Consider the following 23,619-nt stretch of genomic DNA (forward strand, 5'->3'; position numbering starts at 1 on the left):
AACTGGTGGAAAGGAAGATGAGAGGTAACAAAAATGAGACTTAGGGTGTTACAGAAAAGTTATTAAAAAAAAGTATTCACCTCATTTTCAGATTTCATCTGCTGCCAAATCAACTGATAAGTTTCGAATCGAAGCTTACTGTCCTCAGGTTCATTTTTCCCTTTGTTAAAATAGTCCTCTAAAAACAGAAAGAAATAAGTCAGTTTCTTTTTTCCTATAATAGCATAAGTTATAGATCTTACGTGCAAAGTTACACAGTAAGTGACAGAAGTGGAATTTTTTCATTTTTTGAAGACGGAGTCTCACTCTGTTGCCCAGGCTGGAGTGCAGTGGCACGATGTTGGTTCACTGCAACCTCCGCCTCCTGGGTTCAAGTGATTCTCTCCTGCCTCAGCCTCCCGAGCAGCTGTGACTACAGGCGCGTGCCACCACGCCCAGTTAATTTTGTATTTTTAGTAGAGATGGGGTTTCACCATGTTGGCCAGGCTGGTCTCAAACTCCTGACCTCAAGTGATCTGCCCGCCTTGGCCTCCCAAAGTACTGGCTCACACCACTGCTGGTGTGAGCCACTGTACCTGGTGTGAGCCACTGCACCTGGCCTTAATTTTTTTTTTATATTCATCAAAAACATATATTTGGGGACAGATAACATTCAATATCCTCTGTATTTCATTTTATTTATAATCTTTTATTTTTACCATATTAATTGTATATTTAAGATTAAAAATTTCAATCTTTCTACTGTATTTCTATCATTTGCTTTTGAATTTCTAACAGTTTTTATTAAGTGATTTTTTGCTTTGAGTTATATACATTTAATAATGTTTTCATTATTTGCTGTTATTCTACAACCTCGTATACTTTGCTTCATAATTTGCTTTGAACTCTACTGAATGACTTACTACTACTATTCTTATATTTTTGTTCCATTGACATAGTTTAGTCCAGTCGTTCATTTATTCTGTCTGTATATTTTTATATCCTTTTCGAATGTTTTCTCCAAATGGTTAGCTATTTGTGAAAATACCATTTATTGCCTGGCTTTCAAACTTTTCAAACTATGATCCACATTAAGGAATACATTTTACATCATAACCTAACACAATACACATGAACAAAAACTAAAGTCACAAAAAACCACACTCACCCTTATTACGTAATAGCAAATGTTTTCTTTCCTGTTTTATGTAAGTATAATCATAGTCCACTAAATTGATTTCATAACTCACACACGGATTACGACATTTGGTTTGAAAAACTCTCATTTATTGTACAATCCATTCTTCTCCCACTGATTTGACATGCCCTTATGGTCTAAATACTTATATATACTTTGAACTATTTTTGAACTTTTTATTTTGTTCTACTGAATCCAGCCCTATTCCCCTACCAGTCCTGAACTGTTTAAATTATTATGGCTTTGTATGTTGTACATTTTAGCATCAAATACATTCAGGTCTTCCTCCCACTGTCCCCAAACATTGTTATTCTTTTTCAAAAAAATTTAAGCCATTTCTTCAAATTAATTTTACAGTAATCCGGTCACTTCTCAAAACTAGTTGTATTGGTATTTGACTAGATAAAATAAAATTCAGATTGATTTGGGGAAAAATAACATCTTTAATATGTTAAGAAATCCCCAACGCCTGTATCATAGGTCTCTTCTTTTAATCAAATATTTTAATGTTAACTGAGAGTTTTGAATAGAAATTCACTTAATTTTAAGGAACTACTTTCCTAATCACGGTTAACTCAGAATTTTTTTTTTTTTTTTTGAAACGGAGTCTCGCTCTGTCGCCCAGGCTGGAGTGCAGTGGCCGGATCTCAGCTCACTGCAAGCTCCGCCTCCCGGGTTTACGCCATTCTCCTGCCTCAGCCTCCCGAGTAGCTGGGACTACAGGCGCCCGCCACCTCGCCCGGCTAGTTTTTTTGTACTTTTTAGTAGAGACGGGGTTTCACCGTGTTCGCCAGGATGGTCTCGATCTCCTGACCTCGTGATCCGCCCGTCTCGGCCTCCCAAAGTGCTGGGATTACAGGCTTGAGCCACCGCGCCCGGCCAACTCAGAATTTTTAGGAACTATTGATTTTTAATTTTATCAAAAGCCTTAGAATACATCTAAGTCATTGTATGGTAAAGTGGCAGACAAGGTTATAGAATTAAAATGCCAACAAAAAAAGAAAGCAAGGAGACACTATTATTATTATTACTATTATTTGAGACAGGGTCTCCCTCTGTTGCCCAGATTGGAGTGCAGTGGTGAGATCTCAGCTTACTGCAACCTTCACCTCCCAGGTCCAAGTGATTCTCCTGCCTCAGCCTCCAGAGTAGCTGGGACTACAGGCGCCCAGAGCCATGTCTGGTAATTATTGTATTTTTAGCAGAGACGGGGTTTCACCACCTTGGCCAGGCTGGTCTTGAACACCTGACCTCAAGTGATCCACCTGCCTTGGCCTCCCAAAGTGCTGGGATTACAGGCATGCATCACCCCACCCAGCCAGAAGACACTATTATTAAGAGACAAAGCAGGCCAGCACGTGGCATATGCCTGTAATTCCAGCACTTTAGGAGGCCAAGGTGGGCAGTTTACAAGCTCAGGAATTCGAGACCAGCCTGGCCAATATGGTGAAACCCCATCTCTGCTAAAAATACTAAAATTAGCCAGGTATGGTGGCGTGCACCTGTAGTTCCATCTACTTGGGAGGCTGACACAGGAGAATCACCTGAACCTGGGAGGCAGAGGTTGCAGTGAGCCGGAATTGCGCCACTACACTCCAGCCTGGGCGGCAGAGCGAAAACCTGTCTCTAAATAAATAAATAAATAAATAAGAGACAAAGCAGAACAAGGAAGCTTTAAAAAGAACAAAAATAGTCACTTTACATTAATAGGTAAAATCATACTGTAACACGAAAGTGGCAAATCAAGACACATGTGCAGAATAATGCCACATCAAAATACACATGAAAAACCTCTTAGAAACTGGGAAACACAGCAGTAGGATACTTTAAACTGTTACCATGATTTCTCTCAGTCTGTTACAGAGCAGGTAGGTAAATTTAAAAACTACACTGAAGAATATAAGCTCTCACTGTTGCCCGGTTTCTACTTGCCTCGGCTCCTAGTCACAGTGCTATATATACTTCAGCGTGAGTATCTCCTACAGTGCCAGTGCTGCTGTCAGTCTCCCTCTCTCCAGTTCCTACCCAGTTGTTTTGCTGGCTATGCAGTCATCCACAGAATACTGAGGAGAGAGAGTTACTGGTCTTAATTATGTGCCCAAGTGACTTCAGTCAGGGGACAGATGGTGGGCAAAATGTAGAGCATCTTCTTACTTCTTCAGGCAATCTGTTTCAATAACTGAAGCCAGTGAAGGCAAGTGCTAAAGTCTGGGTATGTTTCCCTCATTCCTGCTCCATCTGCCTTATAATCAGGGTCAATTCCTCAAAGATTTTCATATTATAACACTATCTGTTGGTCTCAGAGTCACATAATGAAAAAAAAAAAAAAAAAAAAGCCTAACGAACTTCTAAAGCAAAGTTCAAGTCATACAATTATACACATCAGGTTTACTAGTACTAAAAACTATAAACCAATCCTAATAAGTCGTAGCTTAAATTCAATACAAAAAGTTCTAAGTAGAAACTTGGCCTCATATAATGAGAGGCAGTATTAAGTTATGGTTAAATCGTGAGCTCTGGAATCAGACAGGTTGGGTTCAAATCATAGCTCTATCATTTACTAACATTATAACATTGGGAAAGTTATATGTCTAAGTATCCTTATATATTTCAATGGCGATAATACATTCCTCGTAATTTGCTGAGGGGATTAAACAAATTAACACATATAAAATAATTAAGACAGTCTGGGCCTGTAATCCCAGTGCTTTCGGAGGCCTAGGCAGGTAAGACTGCTTGAGCTCAGGATTTGAGACCAGCCTGGGCAACAAAGTGAGATCTCGCCTTAAAAAAAATAAATAAATAAATTAGCAGGCAACGTGACATGAGCCTGTAGTCCTAACTGAGGCTAAGGCAGGACTGAGCCCAGGAACTCAAGGTTACAGTGGGCTATGATTGTGCCACTGAACTCTAGCCTGGGTGACAGAGTAAGGTCTTGTCTCAAAAAACAAAACAAAACAAAACAGTATGGCACCCTGTAAACACCCAAGAAATATTAACAACTGTATTAGTTATAATTACATTGCTGGTGATATTAGATGTCACTGCATGCTACGTGTCCCTAATGACAATGGGGGAACAAGTCTTGAATTTTCTCTGACCTATTTCTAGTAAGTTAAGCAATCTGCAACATTAAAGAAATGTGTGGCCAGGCATGGTGGCTCACGCCTATAATCCCAGCACTTTGGGAGGCCAAGGTGGGAGGATCACTTGAACTCAGGAATTCAAGACCAGCCTGGGCAGCATAGTAAGATCCCATCTCTATTTAAAAAAAAAGTGTGTGTGTGTGTGTGTGTGTGTATCATTACTTTAAAAAAATCCTATTCTATATATTCAAGTTATCCATTTATTTCCTTAGTCAAACAATGGCATAGTTCACTTTTTCTTTTTTCAATTCAAAACTAGTACATGGGTATGCTTAATTCCATATCATAATTTTTCCACTGGAATTAATTTTCACAGTGCTGAATATTCAATGTAAATACTCAATAACCCCGTGGGGAACTTTTGAAAAATTCTAACACTTAAGCTCCACTCTTGAGATTCTAATTCAATTGATCTGAATTTGGGTCTGAGCATTGGCACAGGTTGAGCATCTCTAATCCAAAAATCTGAAATCCTCCCAAACCTGAAACTTTCTGAGTACCAACATGATGCCACAAGTGGAAAAATTCCATATCTGACCTCAAGTGACAGGTTGCAGTCAAAACACAGCCAAAACTTTGTTTCATGTATAATAGTATTTAAAATATTATGTAAAATTCGCTTCAGGCTATGTGTTTAAGGTGTATAGGAAACATGAATGAATTTTATTTTTAGACTTGGGTCTCATTCCCAAGATTATCTCATTATATACAGGCATATATTTCAAAACATGAAACACTTACAATAACCTAAACACTTCTGGTCCCAAGATTTGGGATAAGGAACTCTCAACCTGTATTTTTTCAAAGTCCCACAAGTTGGAATTGAATAAGGTCAGTAGATTGTATTAATATCAGTTTCTTAATTGTGACACTGTACTAGAGTTATGTAAGATACTACCACTGGGGATAACTGGTCGAAGGGTACTTACTGGTGAAAGAGTATTACATGTAATTATATGTGCATCTACAGTTATATTAAAATAAGACTTTTTCAAAGTTCCCCAAATGATTCTAATGTGAAGCTATGACTGAGAACCAGTACAATACTTTCTGATAGTAATACTGGATTTGATTGAAGAAGTCTTCTTAATTTGATCACTAAACAGGTATCAGGATATAAATGAAAAAAGCGAAGACAGTATCTTTTTTATTAACTTAATTTTATTGAGGTATAATTTAAAAATAACATAACCATTTTAACAGTTTGACCCAAGTACATACTTACATAACCACTCTTTCCACAGCGAACATTTCCATCACTCCAGAAAGTTCCCTCTTGCCCTTTGCAGTTAATTCCCCCTACTTCATCCCAGGAAACCACTGGGACTTTAAGACAACCTGTGTTGTTTTTGCTTTAAAAAAAAAAAAAAAAAATCGCCAAGCTCAGTGACTCATACCTGTAATCCTAGCACTTTGGAAGGCTGAGGTGGGCAGATCACAAGGTCAGGAGTTTGAGATCAGCCTGGCCAACACAGTGAAACCCTGTCTCTACTAAAAACTACAAAAATTAGCCAGGCATTGTGGCGCATGCCTGTAGTCCCAGCTACTCGGGAGACTGAGACAGGAGAATCGCTTGAACCCGGGAAGCAGAGGTTGCAGTGAGCTGAGATTGTGCTGAGATCACGCCGAGATCGGAGAGCTAGACTCCGTCTCAAAAAAACCCAAATGAAAACAAGCAAACAAATTAGGCTGGGCACAGTGGCTCACGCCTGTAATCCCAGCACTTTGAGGGCTGAGGCAGGAGGATCACTTGAGCCCAGGAGTTCAAGACCAATCTGAGCAACAAAGTGAGACCCTGTCTCTACAAAAAATTTTAAAAAATAATTACCCAGGCATGGTGGTGCACGCCTGTAGTCCCAGGTACTTAGGAGGCTGAGGTGGGAGGATCATTTAAGCCCAGGATTTTTCAAGGCTGCAGTGAGCTATGATCGGGCCACTGAACTGAAGCCTGGGTGACAGACTGAGACCCTGTCTCTAAAATAAATAAATAAACAAAACTAAAGAAATGTCTTTCCTCTCTTACCCACATGGGTATATGAGTGTGTGAGTATGCATATGTCAGAGTGAGTGACAAAAATCTACTCCCTTAATAACAGGAATATGTGTGTCTATGAGTAATTAAAACCCAATAATTGAACAAATTTGTTTTAGTTGAGAGTGACTGAAAACTGTGTGGGACCCCTGTGCTTCCGAGAGATGCCACCATGCCTGGCCTATGACTTAAGCATATTTAAGTCTCCCTATGAATATTGTATTTTAACACAAAAATAATTTTTATACAATTTTCATTAGAAAATATATACAAATTTGTAGTCATTTTATTTCTTAGGTTTTCCTTATGTTACCAATTATCATTTTATTTTCTATATAACATTTCCTCCATTGTTAGACATCTGCGTTGCCAGTCAGCCTTTATTGTTTTGATTACTTCATCAAGGATCAAAATGTTTCTCTAGCAGAAACTCACTTTCATTTCTAAAGTTGTAGATAAAAAAACAATGGCAGAGAAGTAATCAAAAAGACAATCTCTTTTAAAAATGGCAGCATATCCTTTGAAGGAAATTTGCTTCCAACTTACCTTTGGAAGATCTAATTGGATTCTCTTCAATTAGAGCCCTGGGGTGTCCTCTTATCTCTTTGACCAATGCCGTGGAACATAAACGCTACATCAACATGGCAAGTAAGCCAAGCTCAGATAAGAGAATTACTAAATTCAATTAGGGTTAGTTCTTAATAGTTTAAGAAGGTAGGGAATAAAACATTTAATATTCAGACACCTTACCTATTGGCACAGAGATCTTTCTCTTTTTGGAGTTTGGCTTAAAAACAAAGCAGCCCTATAAAAAGAAAGAAAGACAAAAAGCATAAAGTTAAAGTAGCAAGGAGCAGAGAAATCTGATTAACCAAATATTTTATGAGTAAGCACTTTTTTTAAAAAAAGACGGCAGGGGAGAGAACACATTTCTTTCAGATTCTAAGAAATCACTCACTCCTCTCTGACCTATAGAAGGAAAATTCTAAAACAACAAGGGGGACTATCCACTCTCTCCCCTCCCTCCCATGAGATGCCCATTTTTTATTTCGCTCTTTGACACCTGATCTAGGAGGTACACAAAGAAAATAAAAGCTGATTAAATTTAAGCCCAGAAAGGTTCCATTTTCATAAACTTAAAGGAATTCATACTATACATTAAAATGGGCTGGGCACAGTGGCTCATGCCTGTAATCCCAACACTTTGGGAGGCCAAGGCATGTGGACCATGAGGTCAGGAGTTTGAGACCAGCCTGGCCAACATGGTGAAATCCTGTCTCTACTAAAAATGCAAAAATTAGTCAGTCGTGGTGGCAGAAGCCTGTAATCCCAGCTACTCAGGAGGCTCAGACAGGAGAATCGCTTGAACCCGGAGGTGGAGGTTGCAGTGGGCTGAGATTGTGCCACTGCACTCCAGCCTGGGCGACAAAGAGCAAAGCTCTGTCTCAAAAAAATAAATAAAGAAATAAATAAAAATGAAGATCAAAAAGGTTGAAAATAGTGATGTTCTCCCAACCTAAAACTTATTTAAACTCAAAGTATCTACAACCTTAGTAGGAAATAGATAATTGCAGCTGTTTCACTCTATATACTTTTCTTCATCTGATAAATGCCTACTCATTTATCCATTAAAGTTTGTCTCAACACTCATCTCCTTTTGGAAACCTTTCACAATTCTCACTACAGAAATTCTCCTTTCCCCGAGATCTCACAGTACTTGAACATCTTTATTTTGCATTGCTTTAAGTCACTTTAATTGTATATCATAGTTGTTTATGGGTGTGTCTCCCTGAGTAGACTGTGAGTGCCTTCAAGCACAAACTGTATTTTATAACTGTTTTTCCAATGTTTGGAATAGTGCTAACATATATATTAGGCAATCAGTATATGGAATGAATAAATGCTTGTCAAGTAATTGTCTTGGTCATTTCCCAGCTATGTTTAGTTTCATACTATTATTTGACTAGTGGTAGACTGCCCCCAAGTTACTGGTCCTAGTCTATTCTACCAATTCTAAAGTTATGCACGATGGATAGCTTCTTTTTTTTTTTTTTTTTTTTTGAGACAGAGTCACGCTCTGTCGCCCAGGCTGGAGTGCAATGGTGCAATCTCGGCTCACTGCAACCTCTACTTCCTGGGTTCAAGCCATTCTCCTGCCTTAGCCTCTCGAGTAGCTGGGATTACAGGTGCCTGCCACCACGCCTGGCTAATTTTTTTGTATTTTTATCAGAGACGGGGTTTCACTATGTTGGCCAGGCTGGTCTTTAACTCCTGATCTCTTGATCCACCCACCTCGGCCTCCCAAAGTGCTGGGATTAGAGGCATGAGCCACTGCACCTGGCCTGATGGACAACTTCTTAAAAGATTTCTATTTCTATGGAAAATAAAAGACATAATAAAAGAACAATACCTAGGCAAAGTTGTCTCAGGATAGTGTTAAAGACAGCTGTGAAAATATAAAGTAGTCATTTGGATTACATGTTCCAAATTAAGACCTGTGCATTAGACTCTTTTTTTTTTTAGACAGAGTCTCCCTCTGCTGCCCAGGCTAGAGTGCAATGGCACAATCTCGGCTCAATACAACCTCTACCTCCAGAGTTCAGGCGATTTTCCTGCCTCAGCCTCCTGAGAGGCTGGGATTACAGGCGCCCACCAACATGCCAGGCTAATTTTGTATTTTAGTAGAAATGGGGTTTCACCATGTTGGTCAGGTTGGTCTCGAACTCCTGACCTCAGATGATCCACCCACCTCGGCCTCCCAAAGTGTTGGGATTACAGGCATGAGCCACCGCACACAGCCCTGTGCCTTATATTCTTGTATCTGCAACTAGCAGAAGTTTGTGAAATAACATACATATTTAGAAAAATCACGTGGTACCATGACAAACCTGTCATTGCCTTCTTTTCAAATCCACCTGCAATTCAGTAAAGAAGACAGGAGCTTCAAAGGAACACGGTATGAGGAGTGACCAGAAAGGATCTTAATACAGGGCAGTGGTAGTAACATGGTTAACCATTTGGAACTGCTGGTCAAGTGATGGTGTTTGAGATAGAGGAAGGCCAACAGCCAGAAAATTTCATGAGGAAAGAGACATTAAAATGTTTTGATACGTTTAAGGGCCGGGCATGGTGGCTCACGCCTGTAATCCCAACACTTTGGGAGGCTGAGGCCGGGGGATCACTTGAGGTCTGGAATTTGAGACCTGCCTGGCCAACATGGTGAAACCCTGTCTCTACTTTTACAAAACTAGCTGGCTGTGGTAGCGCGTGTCTGTAATCCCAGCTACTCGGGAGGCCGAGGTGGGAGAATAGCTTGAACCGGGGAGGTGGAGGTTGCAGTGAGCCGAGATCGTGCCACTGCACTCCAGCCTGGTAACAGAGCGAGACTCCGTCTCAAGAAAAAAAAAAAAAAAAGCTTACAGTTCCATCAACTCATGAAATAGTTCTTAAAGCTTCTTATACATGTAAGGTCTCATCCCAATACAGACATTTCTGTTATAATACCAAAACGCTTTCCTGAAAAACCTTACTTTCTGCAAGATACATAAAAATAAGAGGTGCTTATGCAATCAACAGGATTAAGGGACAGACCATTCAAAACCTACAGAATATTATAACCAGGACAAAATAAAACCAGTACCAATTCTAATAAAAATACTACTTTTAAATCTCTTCTAGTGTAACCTTAAACCCCAAGACTTGTACTTTCTTCTTGAGATGTAGTCTTTAAAAGCACTGCTTCTCATAAACCATTTTAATCAAAATAAAAAATCAGATCCATGATATAGCCTTCATTAATCCATTGTTTTAACATAGGGAGAATCTAGCTTCTTCATCTGGATTTTTCAGCTTTATCAGACAGCTTAACTTCAGGGGCTTCCCGCTGCACTTATAATAGAACTAAATGTCTTACTTTTCGTGGTCCGGAACAGCGCTGTCCAACAGAACTTTCTGTAATGATAGAAATGTATCTGCACTATCTAAAATGGTAGCTGCAGCCACATGTGATGATTGAGCACTTAAAATGTGGCTAGTGCAACGGAGGAACTGAATTTTTACTTAATTTTACTTTAACTCAAATTTAAATAGCCACATGTGGTTAGTGACTAACACATTGGACAATATAGCTCTAGGGCTTATCCTCTTACCAACTACACTATGTTTTGCAATTTCTTGCCATCTTGGTAGCCAAGATGAGGTCTGTAAGATACCCCCACCACACACACCCGCATCTGCATTACTTTTGCATTCTCATTTTTCATGACGCTCCCACTCTTTGTCTACTTTCTGATTATGATTTTTAAATTCCTCTAATATGCTATTTTATTTCTATCTTCTGGGCCGAAGAACATGTTGTTCTCTCTTCCCTCCTCGCCCTAATCCTTAGCCTAACTTCTCATTTTTCAGGTCTCAGTCAAAGCGTTACTTTCTCCAAAAAGCCTCCGCTAACCCCCGGCAACCTATATTAGGTTCTTCCCACTCTTCTGTTGTCTGTCTAGAACTCTTTTCCTTGCTAACACTTAAAATTTGTGATTATCAGTTTATCTATGTTTACTGACTTTCTTGACTGCAGAAGCTGAATCTGTTTTGTTTACCACTGCATCTCGGTACCTAACGGAGTGCTCGGCTAACAGTATTTGTGAGAGGGAAAAAATGAAAGACTGGGCCACATCATCAGGACATCCGACCTCCAACAACCAGAACTTAAAAATCCTCCTAGCCCCACCACAAGGCAGATCCGCGTCCTCGCTCTGGGCCCAAGCAAAGTTGGCCTCAACTGATCTGGAGCAAGGACGCCTCAGCTCAGTACGCCGCTCCCTCCCTCCCCTCCAGCCAGGGAACGGAGGCCTACGTAACCTCCGCTTCATCCCTTCTTCAAAGGGGGAATGAGGCAGCGGTAGAGCCACTGTGAGCGTCGGCCACCACGTACCTTAGACACCGAGGACGTGGCCATGCTCTTACCGGCTCTGCGGATTCCAGATGCACTCGGGATTTCCCGCGCGCCCTCGCGCCTGCAGGGCAGAGGTTAGTGGCGTGTCACGCAGCTTCTTGATTGGCTGGCATCACCCTCCAGGGCGGGCTTCCGGTGCGAGGGGCGGGGCGTTTAAGGAGGTGAGGCGAGGCCGGGACTGGCGGACTGCGGCGCACTTCCCTAGAGGCGGACATGGCGTGCAGCTTTCGCAGGGCTATAGCTTGCCAGGTATGGATCCCGGAGCGCGCAGGGGAGTCCATGCGGAGCTAGGGACCCCAAAGGCCTTTCACTGCTGCGGGCCAGTCTTCAGTCAGCTGGAGGGTGGGTCCTACAGAGTTCTGTTACTTTCTACCACCTCCTCCCCCTTCTCTGGAGCTGGTAGGGCTCCAGAAGTCCTGTGGGGGGTCGGCTGGGATCAGTTTGTCTTGGTGAAAAGTAAACTTTGAAAGGTACCTGGTGCTTCACTCCTTCCCACCCCACAGCTTAGTATGCTTTACCTGGGTGGAAAATCAGTAGACCATGATGAGACCCCATAAAAGTTAGTGTTCTTTACACTTTAATGACGTTAATGATGGATGTGGATTGTTCTTCAGAGGGAACTCATTTTAAAACTGCTTATTTCTCTTGCAGTCACTTAGGTAGTCAACCCTAGAATTATTTTTGGTAATTCCCAAAGATATATGAGCTATCTGAGACTCAGTTTTTCTTGGTTCAGGGTCATATTTGAACACCTCTGTTGTGAGGAAGGACTTACAAAGTTACAATATACTTGCTTTGTTTTGTTTTTCCTTTTTGTGGAGAACGGAGTCTCGCCATATTGCCCAGGCAGTCCTCAAACTCCTGGGCTCAAACTGTCGTCCCTCCTCTGCCTCCCTAAGAGCTGGGATTACAGGCATGAGCCACTGCGCTGGGCAAAATTGCAGTATAAATGTGTAATTCATCAAAAAGAACTTTTTAGGACTCACTGGCCACCCTTGGAAGGAAACTTTCTGTTGTGGTCTCGACTAACCCATTTCCTTCTGATTAATGGGTGTATTAGTGGACGTAATTAGCCTGATGTATAATTTATCTTAGCTCATTTTTACAGTGTTTCTAGACATTTGTGGGGAAATCCCTCTGCCTTGTCTTTATGCTTATAGATATACTGCCCTGTCCAGTGATAATTCGCCAAATATCACCAATATGACATTTTGTTAAGACAGCTGAATTTATTGCTTACTGGGATAAGAAAGAACACTGCTTAGAGCTTTGGTAGTGTATTAAACTGGGAAAGCAAGGTCAGATTTTACTGATGGGTACGGCTTAAGGCTGGTCTTTCAGAGGCAGAGGGTAGGAGGATGTTGGAGGAAGATGGCTTGATTAGGATTGGAAACTGATCTGATACAGCAGTTTAAGATTGGTAGCAAAAGCAAAGACTGCAAGGAGCCTTAAGGCATAAACTGTTGAGGTTTTCTAAATTGGAAGAACTAATAGACCTGGCATGTGGCTCAGCTGCCTATAATCCCAGCACTTTGGGAGGCCGAGATGGGAGGATGGCTTGAACCCGGGAGTTTGAGACCAGCGTGGACAACATAGGGAGACCTCGTATCAACAAAAATTTGTTTTAAAAAGTAGCTAGGCCTGATGTGCACCTCTGTAGTCCTAGCTGCTTGAAAGGCTGAGTCTGGAGGATCACTTGGACGGCCCCACGAGTTTGAGGCTACAGCGAGCTGTGATTGTGCCACTGCACTCCAGGGGGGCCACAGAGTGAGACCCTGTAAACAAAAAATAAAAGTAAATCCTGTGAAAAGCCAATAGATTTATCATGAAGTTGTTTTAATGAATGATTAAGTTATTTGGGCAGAAGTCTTCTAGAACAGTAAAGTTATGCCAATGAGACAAAGAAATAATAAATTCATGTTAATGTAGACAGTAAACCATATCATGGCAGGTAGTTTTGGACCTTAGTATATAAGCTGTGTGTAAGGGTAGATGGTTTCCATTCTTAGCCCTTAGATCAAGGTAGTGCCATGATGAGAAACAAATTGTGTTTAGTTTTGCAAAGACTGTGTTCTTTGTAAAGAATGTAAATTGGGCCAGGCATGTGGCTCACACTTGTAATCCCAGCACTTTGAGAGGCCAAAGTGGGGGATCCCTTGAGCCGGGACGTTCAAGACCAGCCTGGACAACATAGGGAGACCCCCACCTCTACAAAAAATAAAAAATGCAACTTAGGTGTAGCGGCACATGCCTGTGGTCCAGGCTCCTTGGGAAGCTGAGGTGGGAGGATCATTTGGGCCCAGGTGGCTGAAACAGCAAACTTTGATTGCACCACTGCACTCCAGCTTGGGGAACAAAGTGAGACCCTGTCTCAAAAAAAAAAAAGGTAATTTGGAGAAACAAGAACTAATATATCAAGTATGTATTTGTGCTAATTACTACACATTCACATTTAAGCTCATGGCAGCCCTATGATATAGAAGCATTAACCTTATATAATTGAGTGAGTTGAGATCCACAGAGATTAAATAACCTACCCAAAGCCACATCATCAATAAATTGTAGAGTTGGTTTATCAACAGAAATCTAACTTTAAAATTATATCTTTCCTATATACTGTGCTGTTTGTGAAAGCAAGAAGCATAATCCAATCATTGAACAGAATCTAATGGATTTATACAGCAGTGTAAATTATGCAGATATATATCTGTTTCTCTGAATATAGAGTTATTGGGTAATGATCTGAAACTTGAGGATAAATAAGAATATTTTCAATACATTAGGACATGGGGAGACAAGAGCAAAGAAGAAAAATGTTCAGTACAGTTTGAGCATCCCAAAGCTGGAAATCTAAAATGCTCCAAAATTTGAAACTTTTTGAGTGTGGACATGATACTCAAAGGAAATGTTCATTGGAGACTTTCAGATTTTCAGATTAGGAGCTGGGTATGGTGGCTCATGCCTATAACCCCAGCACTTGGGGAGACTGAGACAGGTGGATCACTTGAGAGTGGCTAATTTTGTATTTTTAGTAGAGATGGGGTTTGTCCATTTTGGTCAGTCTGGTCTCGAACTCCCGACCTCAGGTGATCTGCCTGCTTTGGCTTCCCAAAGTGCTGGGGTTACAGGCATGAGCCACCAGGCCTGGCCCAGCTAGTTCATTTTAATTTTGTGTACTTTTAATTTTGAAATAATTTCAGACTTACAAAAAGTTGTGATAATAGTACAAAGAACTCCATATCCTCTTTATCTAGATTCAGCAGCTACTAACATTTTGCCACATTTGCTTCATCATTCTATATAATTTTTTCCTGTCATTTGAGAGTAGGTTTCATACATAATGCTCCTTTACCTCTTAATATGTAATTGTTTATTTCCTAAGAACAAGGCTTGTTTTACATGACCACAGTACAGTTATTAGATTCATATAATGTTGATAAAATGCTTTAACTTATAGTCCATGTTCCAGTCTTGTTGATTTTTTTCCCATAAGGGATCACAAATTGCATTTAGTTTCATGTAACCTGGTACATTTTAAGTAGCTTTACGCTTTCCTTATTAACTTACATCTACGTAGCTTGCTAGAGGAGCTACCCTGCTAATGGTGAGCAGGAAGACCAGCTTTCTTAACTCTGCTGATGAGTTTATTATCAAATTTCAGGTGTGGCCTCAAGAAGCAATTAAACTAGTTGTCCAGTTGTTGTCATTTAGTCCTGACGTGCAATATGTATGTTGGGAAGATATTCAGCCACATTAGGGTAAACAGCAGGACTGACTGAATTATCTAGGTTTGTACTGTTCTTTGCTTCTAATCTATTCTCACAGACCCACCAGCATTCCATTCTGCTTAGAACCACAAGTTGTATCATAACCATACTACAGCAGAAACAAACAAACAAAACAAAACACTATCATCAGAGCAAACAGGCAACCTACAGGGTGGCAGAAAATTTTTGCAATTTATCCGACAAAGGTCTAATATCCAGAACCTACAAGGAACTTAAACAAAACAACCCCATTAAAAAGTGAGCAAAGGACATGAACAGGCACTTCTCAGAAGAAGACATTTATGCGGCCACAAACATTTGAAAAAAAGCTCAACATCACTGATCATTAGAGAAATGTAAATCAAAACCGCAATGAAATACCATCTCATGCCAGTCAGAATGGCGATCATTAAAAAGTCAAGAAACAACAGATGCTGGTGAGATTGTGGAGAAATAGGAGCGCTTTTACACTGTTGGTGGAAATGTAAAGTAGTTCAGCCATTGTGGAAGATGGTGTGACAGTTCCTTAAAGATCTAGTACCAGAAATACCATTTGGCCCAGCAATTCCATTGCTGGGTATATACCCAAAGGAATATAAATCATTCTACTGCAAATATACATGCATGTGGACGTTCACTGCAGCACTATTCACAATAGCAGAGACGTGGAATCAACCCAAATGCCCATCAGTGATAGACTGGATAAAGAAAATGTGGTTGGTACATGTACACCATGGAATACTATGCAACTATAAAAAGGAACGAGATAATGTCCTTTGCAGGGACATGAGTGGACCCAGAAACCGTTATTCTCAGCAAACTAATGCAGGAACAGAAACCCAAACACTGCACATTGTCGCTTGTAAATGTGAGCTGAACAATGAGAACACATGACCATGGGGAGGGGAACAATACACACCAGGGCCTGGTGGGGGTGGGGTGGGGTGGGAAGAGGGAGAGCATTAGGAAAAATAGCTAATGCATATGGTGCTTAATACCTAGGTAGTGGGTTGATAGGTGCAGCAAACCACCATGGCACACGTTTATCTATGTAACCTGCACATCCTGCACATGTACCCCAGAACTTAATTTTAAAAAAGAACTATGCTAAATTTATTTTATTATAGTCATAATTTGCCTTCCAAATTATTTGGGATATTCTCTTCTAAGCCCCGAAGTTGTAATGCTTTGTTTGCTTCTTGTTTGTGTCTTGAAACTAATGCAGACCTGTTCTGAGGAAAATTTCTGCAAATGTGGGAGGGCTTCCGCACTGGCTCTTGGTGGCAAACCTACAGTGCCTGACTTGGTAGTGTTGGAGAATCAGAAGTGAGGAACAACTGGGGTAATTGCCTTTTTAGACTCATGGCCTATAGATTATGTTAATGTGGATAGAAATGCAGAGCTAATTTTCATAAGATGATGTCAATTTTGCCACCTGAATGTCTGGTTGCTAAAGATATGGATCCCTTTTTCATTAACAAAAATGGGTTTTTATGCAGTTATCACAGATTTTGATACTGAACCTGGCAAGTTTAGCTCCAATCTGAGTTTAGTACCTATCTAGAGCCAGACAATATTTTTTTGACTTTGTGCTCAGTTATCTGAGTACTACAGGTAGGAATCATATTTGCTGTTGTATCAGAGAAATAAATGGTTGAGGACTGCTGACAAGCTAATTGATTGGTGTGCTTTCCTAGTGAATGCTCTGGAGCCAAATATTCTATTATATTAGAATCTCTGATATTAGGTTCCTGAATCTAAAGTTTAGAATTGTGCTTAGTACATTGTAAGCACTCAATAAATATTAGCCATTCTTATATTACATATTAGAATCTCTGATCTTAGGTTCTCAAACGAGATCTGGCAGTTGTGAATTTTCACTTGATATTCTCTTAAGTGCTTCCTCTTAGAAGTAAATAAGTAAGCAAATAAATAAATAAAAGGCCAGGTGCAGTAGCCAATGCCTGTAATTTCAGCACTTTGGGAGGCTAAGGTGGGAGTATTGCTTGAGTCCAGGAGTTCGAGACCAGCTTGGGCAATATACTGAGATACTGAGACCTCATCTCTACAAAAACCTAAAAAATAAAAAGTGCTTTTTTTTTTTTTTTTTTTTTTTTGAGACAGAGTTTCACTCTCAAATTCCTGACCTCAGTTAATCCACCCACCTCAGCCTCCCAAAGCACTGGAATTACAGGCGTGAGCAACTGCACCTGGCAAACAGTGCTTCTTGCTTTCAACTTCAGATTTGCTCCTCATTGAATGTGTTAGTTTATTTCTCAAGGACTGTGCCTAATTTTGTGGATTTTATTTCTCTGTTAAAATTTTCAGGTTTACTGTCACAGTGTTTTATTATTTGGTTCTCATTGTGTAACCTTTTTAGGATATTTTACTCTGTGAAACTTTTATGAGTTTGAGGCCTAAAGAGATAGTTATCAGTAGACCTTCTTTTCACTTGTGCTAGTCCTAGATGAAGCCTAATGCCCGGTGAAACAGCCCTACCTGAAGGGAGCAAAAAAAAAAATAAACCCTGAAACTAAACAAACCCGTTGGTCACATTCTGATCCAAGAAAGCTCTAAATCCAATCTCAGAGACAGTTGAAGAGAGTCGTATTACTCCCAGAATAATTCTGAACCTATTAGATTGCAAGCGAACTTAAAACCATGCTCCATGCTTGGTGGCTCTCAATTTGTTTTCTTTTTCTTTGCTCTCTCTATCTTTTTTTTTTTTTTTATGCTGCACCCATTTGAGAGAAAGATAAACCTCTAATTGAAAACATTCACTACTTTGGGCATTGTTAAAATGGGAGACAACTGCTCTCTCCCTAAGCCGTGGTTCTTAAGCACTAGCTGCAGACTTGAATCACCTGAGAAGCATTTATAACTACTTAAGCCCAGGCCCTTTGGCCTGAGTTAGGGCATCGGCCTAGAAGTTATAAAAATGATCAGGTGATTCAGATGTTCATCCAGGCTTGATAACCACTACCCAACGGCTACCCAGAGGCAGAAGGGTATAGGACAGTGGTCTCTCTGCACATTAGAATCACCTGGGAAACTTTTTACATCCTGCTGCCCAGAGCCCACTTTGTATTAATTAAATCAGAATATTTACATGTGGGAGTCAGGCGGGTTTTCCTAAAGATTTTCGGTGGTCATTCCCATATACAGCAAAGTGTTGGAACTGCTGGTGTAGTGTAGTGACTAAGAACATTGACTGTGGAAGACTCAGGTTTAAATCAGCTTCTCCTCTGATAGATTTTTAAGTTTTCTTCACCTTGTCTGTAAAATCTGGAAAATTATTTAGCTGCTGTATAGATGTGTCATCAGAATGCAAGGTATTAATACATATGGAGTGCTGAGAATTGTGTTTGGTATGTAGTATATATTCAGTGTCAGTAAATATTAGTCTTTCTTTCTTTTTTTTTTTTTTTTTTTTTTTTGGAGATGGAGTCTCGCTCTGTCTCCCAGGCTGGAGTGCAGTGGCATCATCTCAGCTCACTGCAACCTCTGCCTCCCAGTTTCAAGCAATTCTCCTGCCTCAGCCTCCTGAGTAGCTGGGATTATAGGAGCCAGCCACCACGCCTGGCTAATTTTTTTGTATTTTTAGTAGAGACGGGGTTTTGCCATGTTGGCCAGGCTGGTCTTGATCTCCTGACCTCAGGTGATCCGCCTGCCTCGGCCTCCCAAAGTGCTGGGATAACAGGCGTGAGCCGCTGCGCCCAGCCAATATTAGTCATTATTGTGTTATTTTAGAATATCTCAGGGTGGAGTATTTTGAATACCCCTCGGCCCCTCAACACCGTTCATTCTAGGCTTAGCACCATGTGAAGTTAGTAAACAGTACATGTCTGAGCCATACTGCTTAACGTTCAATAGGAATTCCTTAAACGTACTTTTAAAGTTGTGATTTGGTAAAGGAAAAGTTCTCATTTTTGCAAAATAATGCCTGCTTATTTTAAAGAATTAAGCGATACAAAAAGATGCAAAGAATTTTTTTAACTACCCCATAAATCATCATCAACACTGACTTTTAGGTATATTTCTATGCAGATATACAGGCAGAAAAGAAGGAAGGAAAATAGGAAAGAAAACTGGATAAATATACTTTTTACAAAATCCAGGCTGTATTGTAATGAGTTTTTATTTTTCAGAATGTTATTTTTAAGTTTTACAATGGGAAAAATGTCCAACATCCTGAAAAGTAAAATAATATTATTATTCCTCACATGCTTATTACTGAAATGCTGTTTTATTTTTATCATTTTTATTTTATTTTCATTTTTAAATAGAGATGGGGGTCTCACTATGTTACCCCAGGCTGGTCTCAAACTTCTGGCATCAAGCGATCCTCCACCTCAACCTCCCAAAGTATTGGGATTACAGGCATGAGCCACCGCGCTTGGCCTGAAATGCTGTTTGAAGTAAAAATGTTAAAAGTAGGTTTGTTTGAATTCGGTGAAAAACCAAAGTGCAGTTCAAAAAATTATTGATGTATTTCCTAAATGAGGTTTTTACAGTAAGAAAATAAATTGTGAAAAACATTACAATTTGTAGTGTTTTTACAAAAGATCTTCATGTTTCAAATTTAGACAGCATCACTTTCTACCATAAGGGATGAAGACATTGGCACTCTCACAGATGATTTTACTTTCTTCCACCTTTACCAATTTGTGTTGGGTAACATCCTCACTCAGTTAATAACATTTATATTCCGTTTAGTAACCATATCTGCACAGCTTGTCTCCTGTTCATTTTATGTTGAACCAGATAATATACTTACCACCAATCTTTTTCCTGATGTATGGCTTAATTGGCTGTATTTAAGAAATTATGACTTCTTAGAAAAAGTAATCCTAGAAATATCAAAAGGAGGCTTAATCTTTAGAAAGTTACCATGTTCAGAAATAAGGCTGGGTGCAGTGGCTCACACCTATAATCCCAGCACTTTGGGAGGCTGGGGCAGGATAATTATTTGAACCCAGGAGTTTGAGGCTAGCCTGGACAACAAGGTGAGATACGCCGTCTCTATGAAAAATACGAAAAACTAGCCAAGCGTGGTGGTGTACACCTGTAATCCCAGCTACTCAGGAGGCTGAGGTGGGAGGACTGATTGAGCCCAGGAGTTGGAGGCTGCAGTGAGCCATCATTATACCACTGCATTCCAGCCTGGGCAACAAAGTGAGACCCTGTCTCAGAAAACAACAACAGAAGAGTCAAAATCTTTCTTTTAGAAATAAAAGAATAACACTAATTGTTTAGTTCTTATCTCAGATTTTTTCTCCTGATACCACAGATGCAAATGCATAGGGCAATCCCAATGTAATTGTAAAATTTTCCAATCTTCCTGTGTTGGCAATTAATTCAAATTAGAAAACAACAACTGAGCAGGTGAAACAAAGACACTAGTTTGCAACTCTTTATTGAATGAATCTATTCCTATTTAATATCACTATTAAATTATCTGCTTTGACCAGATCATGATCTTTGTGATTTAATGTGACTACAAAGTAAAGTACATTTATTTCATTTCCCATGGGGTTTTCTTGATTGGGTGCTTTATTTTCAAAATTTAGCAACTTAACCAGCATGCATCTCAGTGTTGAGTTTTCTGTATATTTTCTTGACATAATTTATCTTGATCTGTAGATTCAATTTGTCTTTTTTAATTGAAATATGTTAATCATAGAAAAGAACGTAGTTAATACTTATATGCCCCACACCCAGCTTCGAAAATAAAATATTACAAATACTTTTAAATTCCCAAAAGAGTACCCATCTCTGGCAAACTCTTTCCTCACACAATAGGTAATGTCTGTCTTGAAATTTGTGTTTATTCCTGTGAATGTCACTCATTACCTATGAATGTATCTCTAAATAGTATTATTTTACAAGTTATTAAATTTTAGATAAATTATATCAAGGTATAATTATCTTTGTGTAGCTGCAGCTTGGATTTTTTTGTTTGACTCCATTTTTAAAAAAGACTTATCCAACTGGGCGCAGTGGCTCACACCTGTAATCCCAGCACTTTGGGAGGCCGAGGCGGGTGGATGACTTGAGGTCAGGAGTTCGAGACTAGCCTGGCCAACGTGGTGAAACCCTATCTCTACTAAAAATACAAAAATTAGCTAGGCATGGTGGGCACCTGTAATCCCAGCTACTCGGGAGGCTGAGGCAGGAGAATTCCTTGAACCCAGGAGGCAGAGGTTGCAGTGAGCCGAGATCACACCATTGCACTCTAGCCTGGGTGACAAGAGCGAAACTCCATCTCAAAAAGAAAAAAAAAAACAGATTTATCCATAATGATACGTGGAGGTCTAGTTCTTTGATTTTACTGCTGAATGGTGTGCCATAGCAGTAGTGTACCACGATTTATATTTGGTTCTTTATTTGGTGGAAGTTTTTCCCTTTATTGTTTATATTGTGCCCTGTCTCCCATCACCTTGGTCACACCTCTGATTCCAGCTGCCACAGTTGTAAATACAGGCTTACAACTATTTACACAGGTGTAAATAGTTTCGTGTGTGCTTCCGTTCACTTATTGCTAATAGCACCTCATCTCTGTGAAGCTTGCTGGTCCCAGCACATAGATAGCTCCAGTGTGGTGAAATTATTTTGGATAGAGGATTCTGGTAGACACTATGTATGTATTTTAGGAGGTTCCATGGAAATTAAGCCTCTATTGCTTACAGCAATGACTTTGATGGCATAATCTTTTATTAACTTTTCTTCCTTCCCTCTCTCTTACCACTTCTGCCCTCAGGAAGCATCTCCCAAATAAACTGCTTGCCTGCAAGTCTTTTTCTCAGGCCCTGCTTTTGGGGAAGCCAAGGAGTGAGTGAGTGTGTGTGTGTGTGTGTGTATGTGTGTGTGTGTTTTCTGTTTTGTAGGATTCATCTCTGTGGCTTCTGATAAGTGAGACCAAGTTAGGAGCCCTGCCAAATAAGGCTGCTCCATTCTGCTTCAGAATCTGTAGTATCTTTTCTTGGAGATCTCTTTTGAAGTTTGTGGCTTTGAATTTTGTCTCTATTCTTGTGATTGGTTGCTAGGGAAGCAGTCTGCCTGCCTTCCTTCCTGTCTGCGTGTTTGTTTACTAGTCTTCTTTCTTTCTGTATTTTAGGGACACCAGTTTTCCTAAGGTTGGATTATCTTTCTTCAATTCTATGTATTTTTCTGATTACATTAATCATTGTATTCTCAGATTGTGTCATAGTTTTTTTTCAATTATGACTATACTCTTATGTTTCTTAATTATTAGTTTTATGGTAAAAAGTTTTATCATCAATTTTTAAACTCCTTTTAAAATGCACTCTTGTTTTTCATCTCGTCTTCTAGTTCTTGTTTATTCTATTCACATTCTCAGTAAGTTCCAAATCCTGAAGCATTCGTGAATAATGTTCTTCATATTCATTGGGTTACATTTTTCTCCTGGGCAGAGTTCTTTGATCTGTTGTATGCTACTTTTTTCCAGCTGTCTATCTTCTGGTCTGTGCCTCCCTCCCTACTCTCTCTCTCCCTATTTTTGTTTATTTCAATTTGATCAGCTACTGGTGATGCATGTTCTTTTTCCTCTCGCTCATGCTTGACAGCTCTGCCCCACCTTTCCATTTGTTTGCACATAGTGTGGATGACTTCTTCACTCCTCATGTCACATTTGTTCTGGGCTTACCTCACCTTTGTGGTTGCAAAAATATAAAGTCTGCCCCCTTTCCATTCCTCTTTTGTCTCTCTCTCCAGTAGGTCATGGTGACCTGTACACATTATTTCTCCACTCTGACATGGTATATTAAATTTTTACAAACTAGCCCTGATATTTTTCTGTCTTCCTGTAAAAACTACTCCTTTGGTTCTTACTGCTCACACAACACCATATCATGGTTTGCTTTCTGCAGTAGGAGAATGTATTGTGTTTTCATTGGAAAGACCTTCGGTGTGTTACCTTAGAATTTTTACTTTTGCTGGAAAGTGCTGGAATTTCTGTCTTACTTGTTGTTTCCCACAATTTAGGCAGCATCTCCTAGTTGCAAGAGGGAAAAATAATGGCATTTATTCAATTTGTTTTTCTCCAGATTTGAGGTGTTAATGAGAATTGTTAATTCATCTCTGACTTCTGATACATGAGGACCAAGTCAGCCTTGCCAAACAGGGCTGTTCCATTCTCCTCCAGAAGCTATTGTATTTTTACTTGACTATCACCTTTGAGGTTTATGACTTTGAGCTCTTCCTGTCTTGTGTATTTGCTGCTGGAGAACCAACCCACTTGCCTGTTTGCTCTCTACTTTCTTTCCTTCCTTTTCTTTTTGATGTTGGTTGAAGATAGGAGATTATGTGAAGAAGCTTTCATTCACTACTTTATCCCAGAAGTCTTCATGTTTTTTTTTTTAATTGTGAAAAAATACACATAACGTAAAATTTGCCATCTTAACCATTTTTAAGTATACAGTTCAGTGGCATTAGGTACATTTACATTGTGCAACCATCACCACCATCTATCTGTGGAACAGTTTTCATCTTGCACAACTAAAACTACCCATTAAACAGTAACTACA

The 23,619-nt window shown here is 39.8% G+C and overlaps 2 protein-coding genes across 18 annotated transcripts in view; one reads left to right on the forward strand and one right to left on the reverse strand.

Moving 5' to 3' along the window:
- Positions 1-11,343, reverse strand: part of ORC3 (origin recognition complex subunit 3) — a 72,273-nt gene extending 60,930 nt beyond the window's left edge. For 9 of the 11 annotated variants that reach the window (XR_012433622.1, XM_074037496.1, XM_074037498.1 and 6 more), the window contains exons 1-3: positions 11,286-11,343; positions 7,106-7,160; positions 81-178 (exon numbers count right to left, since the gene is read on the reverse strand). Coding sequence is in view for 10 of the 11 variants with exons in the window: in XM_074037496.1 (XP_073893597.1) it covers positions 81-178; positions 7,106-7,160; positions 11,286-11,309 (177 nt within the window). In the remaining variant the exon portion in view is untranslated. Of the gene's footprint in view, positions 1-80; positions 179-6,901; positions 6,987-7,105; positions 7,161-11,285 lie in introns of all 11 variants that reach the window. The other 2 variants (XM_074037500.1, XM_065543749.1) reach the window with 1 other exon arrangement.
- A 126-nt stretch (positions 11,344-11,469) lies between these two features.
- Positions 11,470-23,619, forward strand: part of RARS2 (arginyl-tRNA synthetase 2, mitochondrial) — a 72,074-nt gene continuing 59,924 nt past the window's right edge. For all 7 annotated transcript variants that reach the window (XR_276354.4, XR_012433624.1, XR_012433623.1 and 4 more), the window contains exon 1: positions 11,470-11,555. Coding sequence is in view for 2 of the 7 variants with exons in the window: in XM_005552404.3 (XP_005552461.1) it covers positions 11,520-11,555 (36 nt within the window). In the remaining 5 variants the exon portion in view is untranslated. The remainder of the gene's footprint in view (positions 11,556-23,619) is intronic.

This window comes from Macaca fascicularis, chromosome 4 (genome assembly GCF_037993035.2).
Source record: "Macaca fascicularis isolate 582-1 chromosome 4, T2T-MFA8v1.1".
Taxonomy (NCBI): domain Eukaryota; kingdom Metazoa; phylum Chordata; class Mammalia; order Primates; family Cercopithecidae; genus Macaca; species Macaca fascicularis.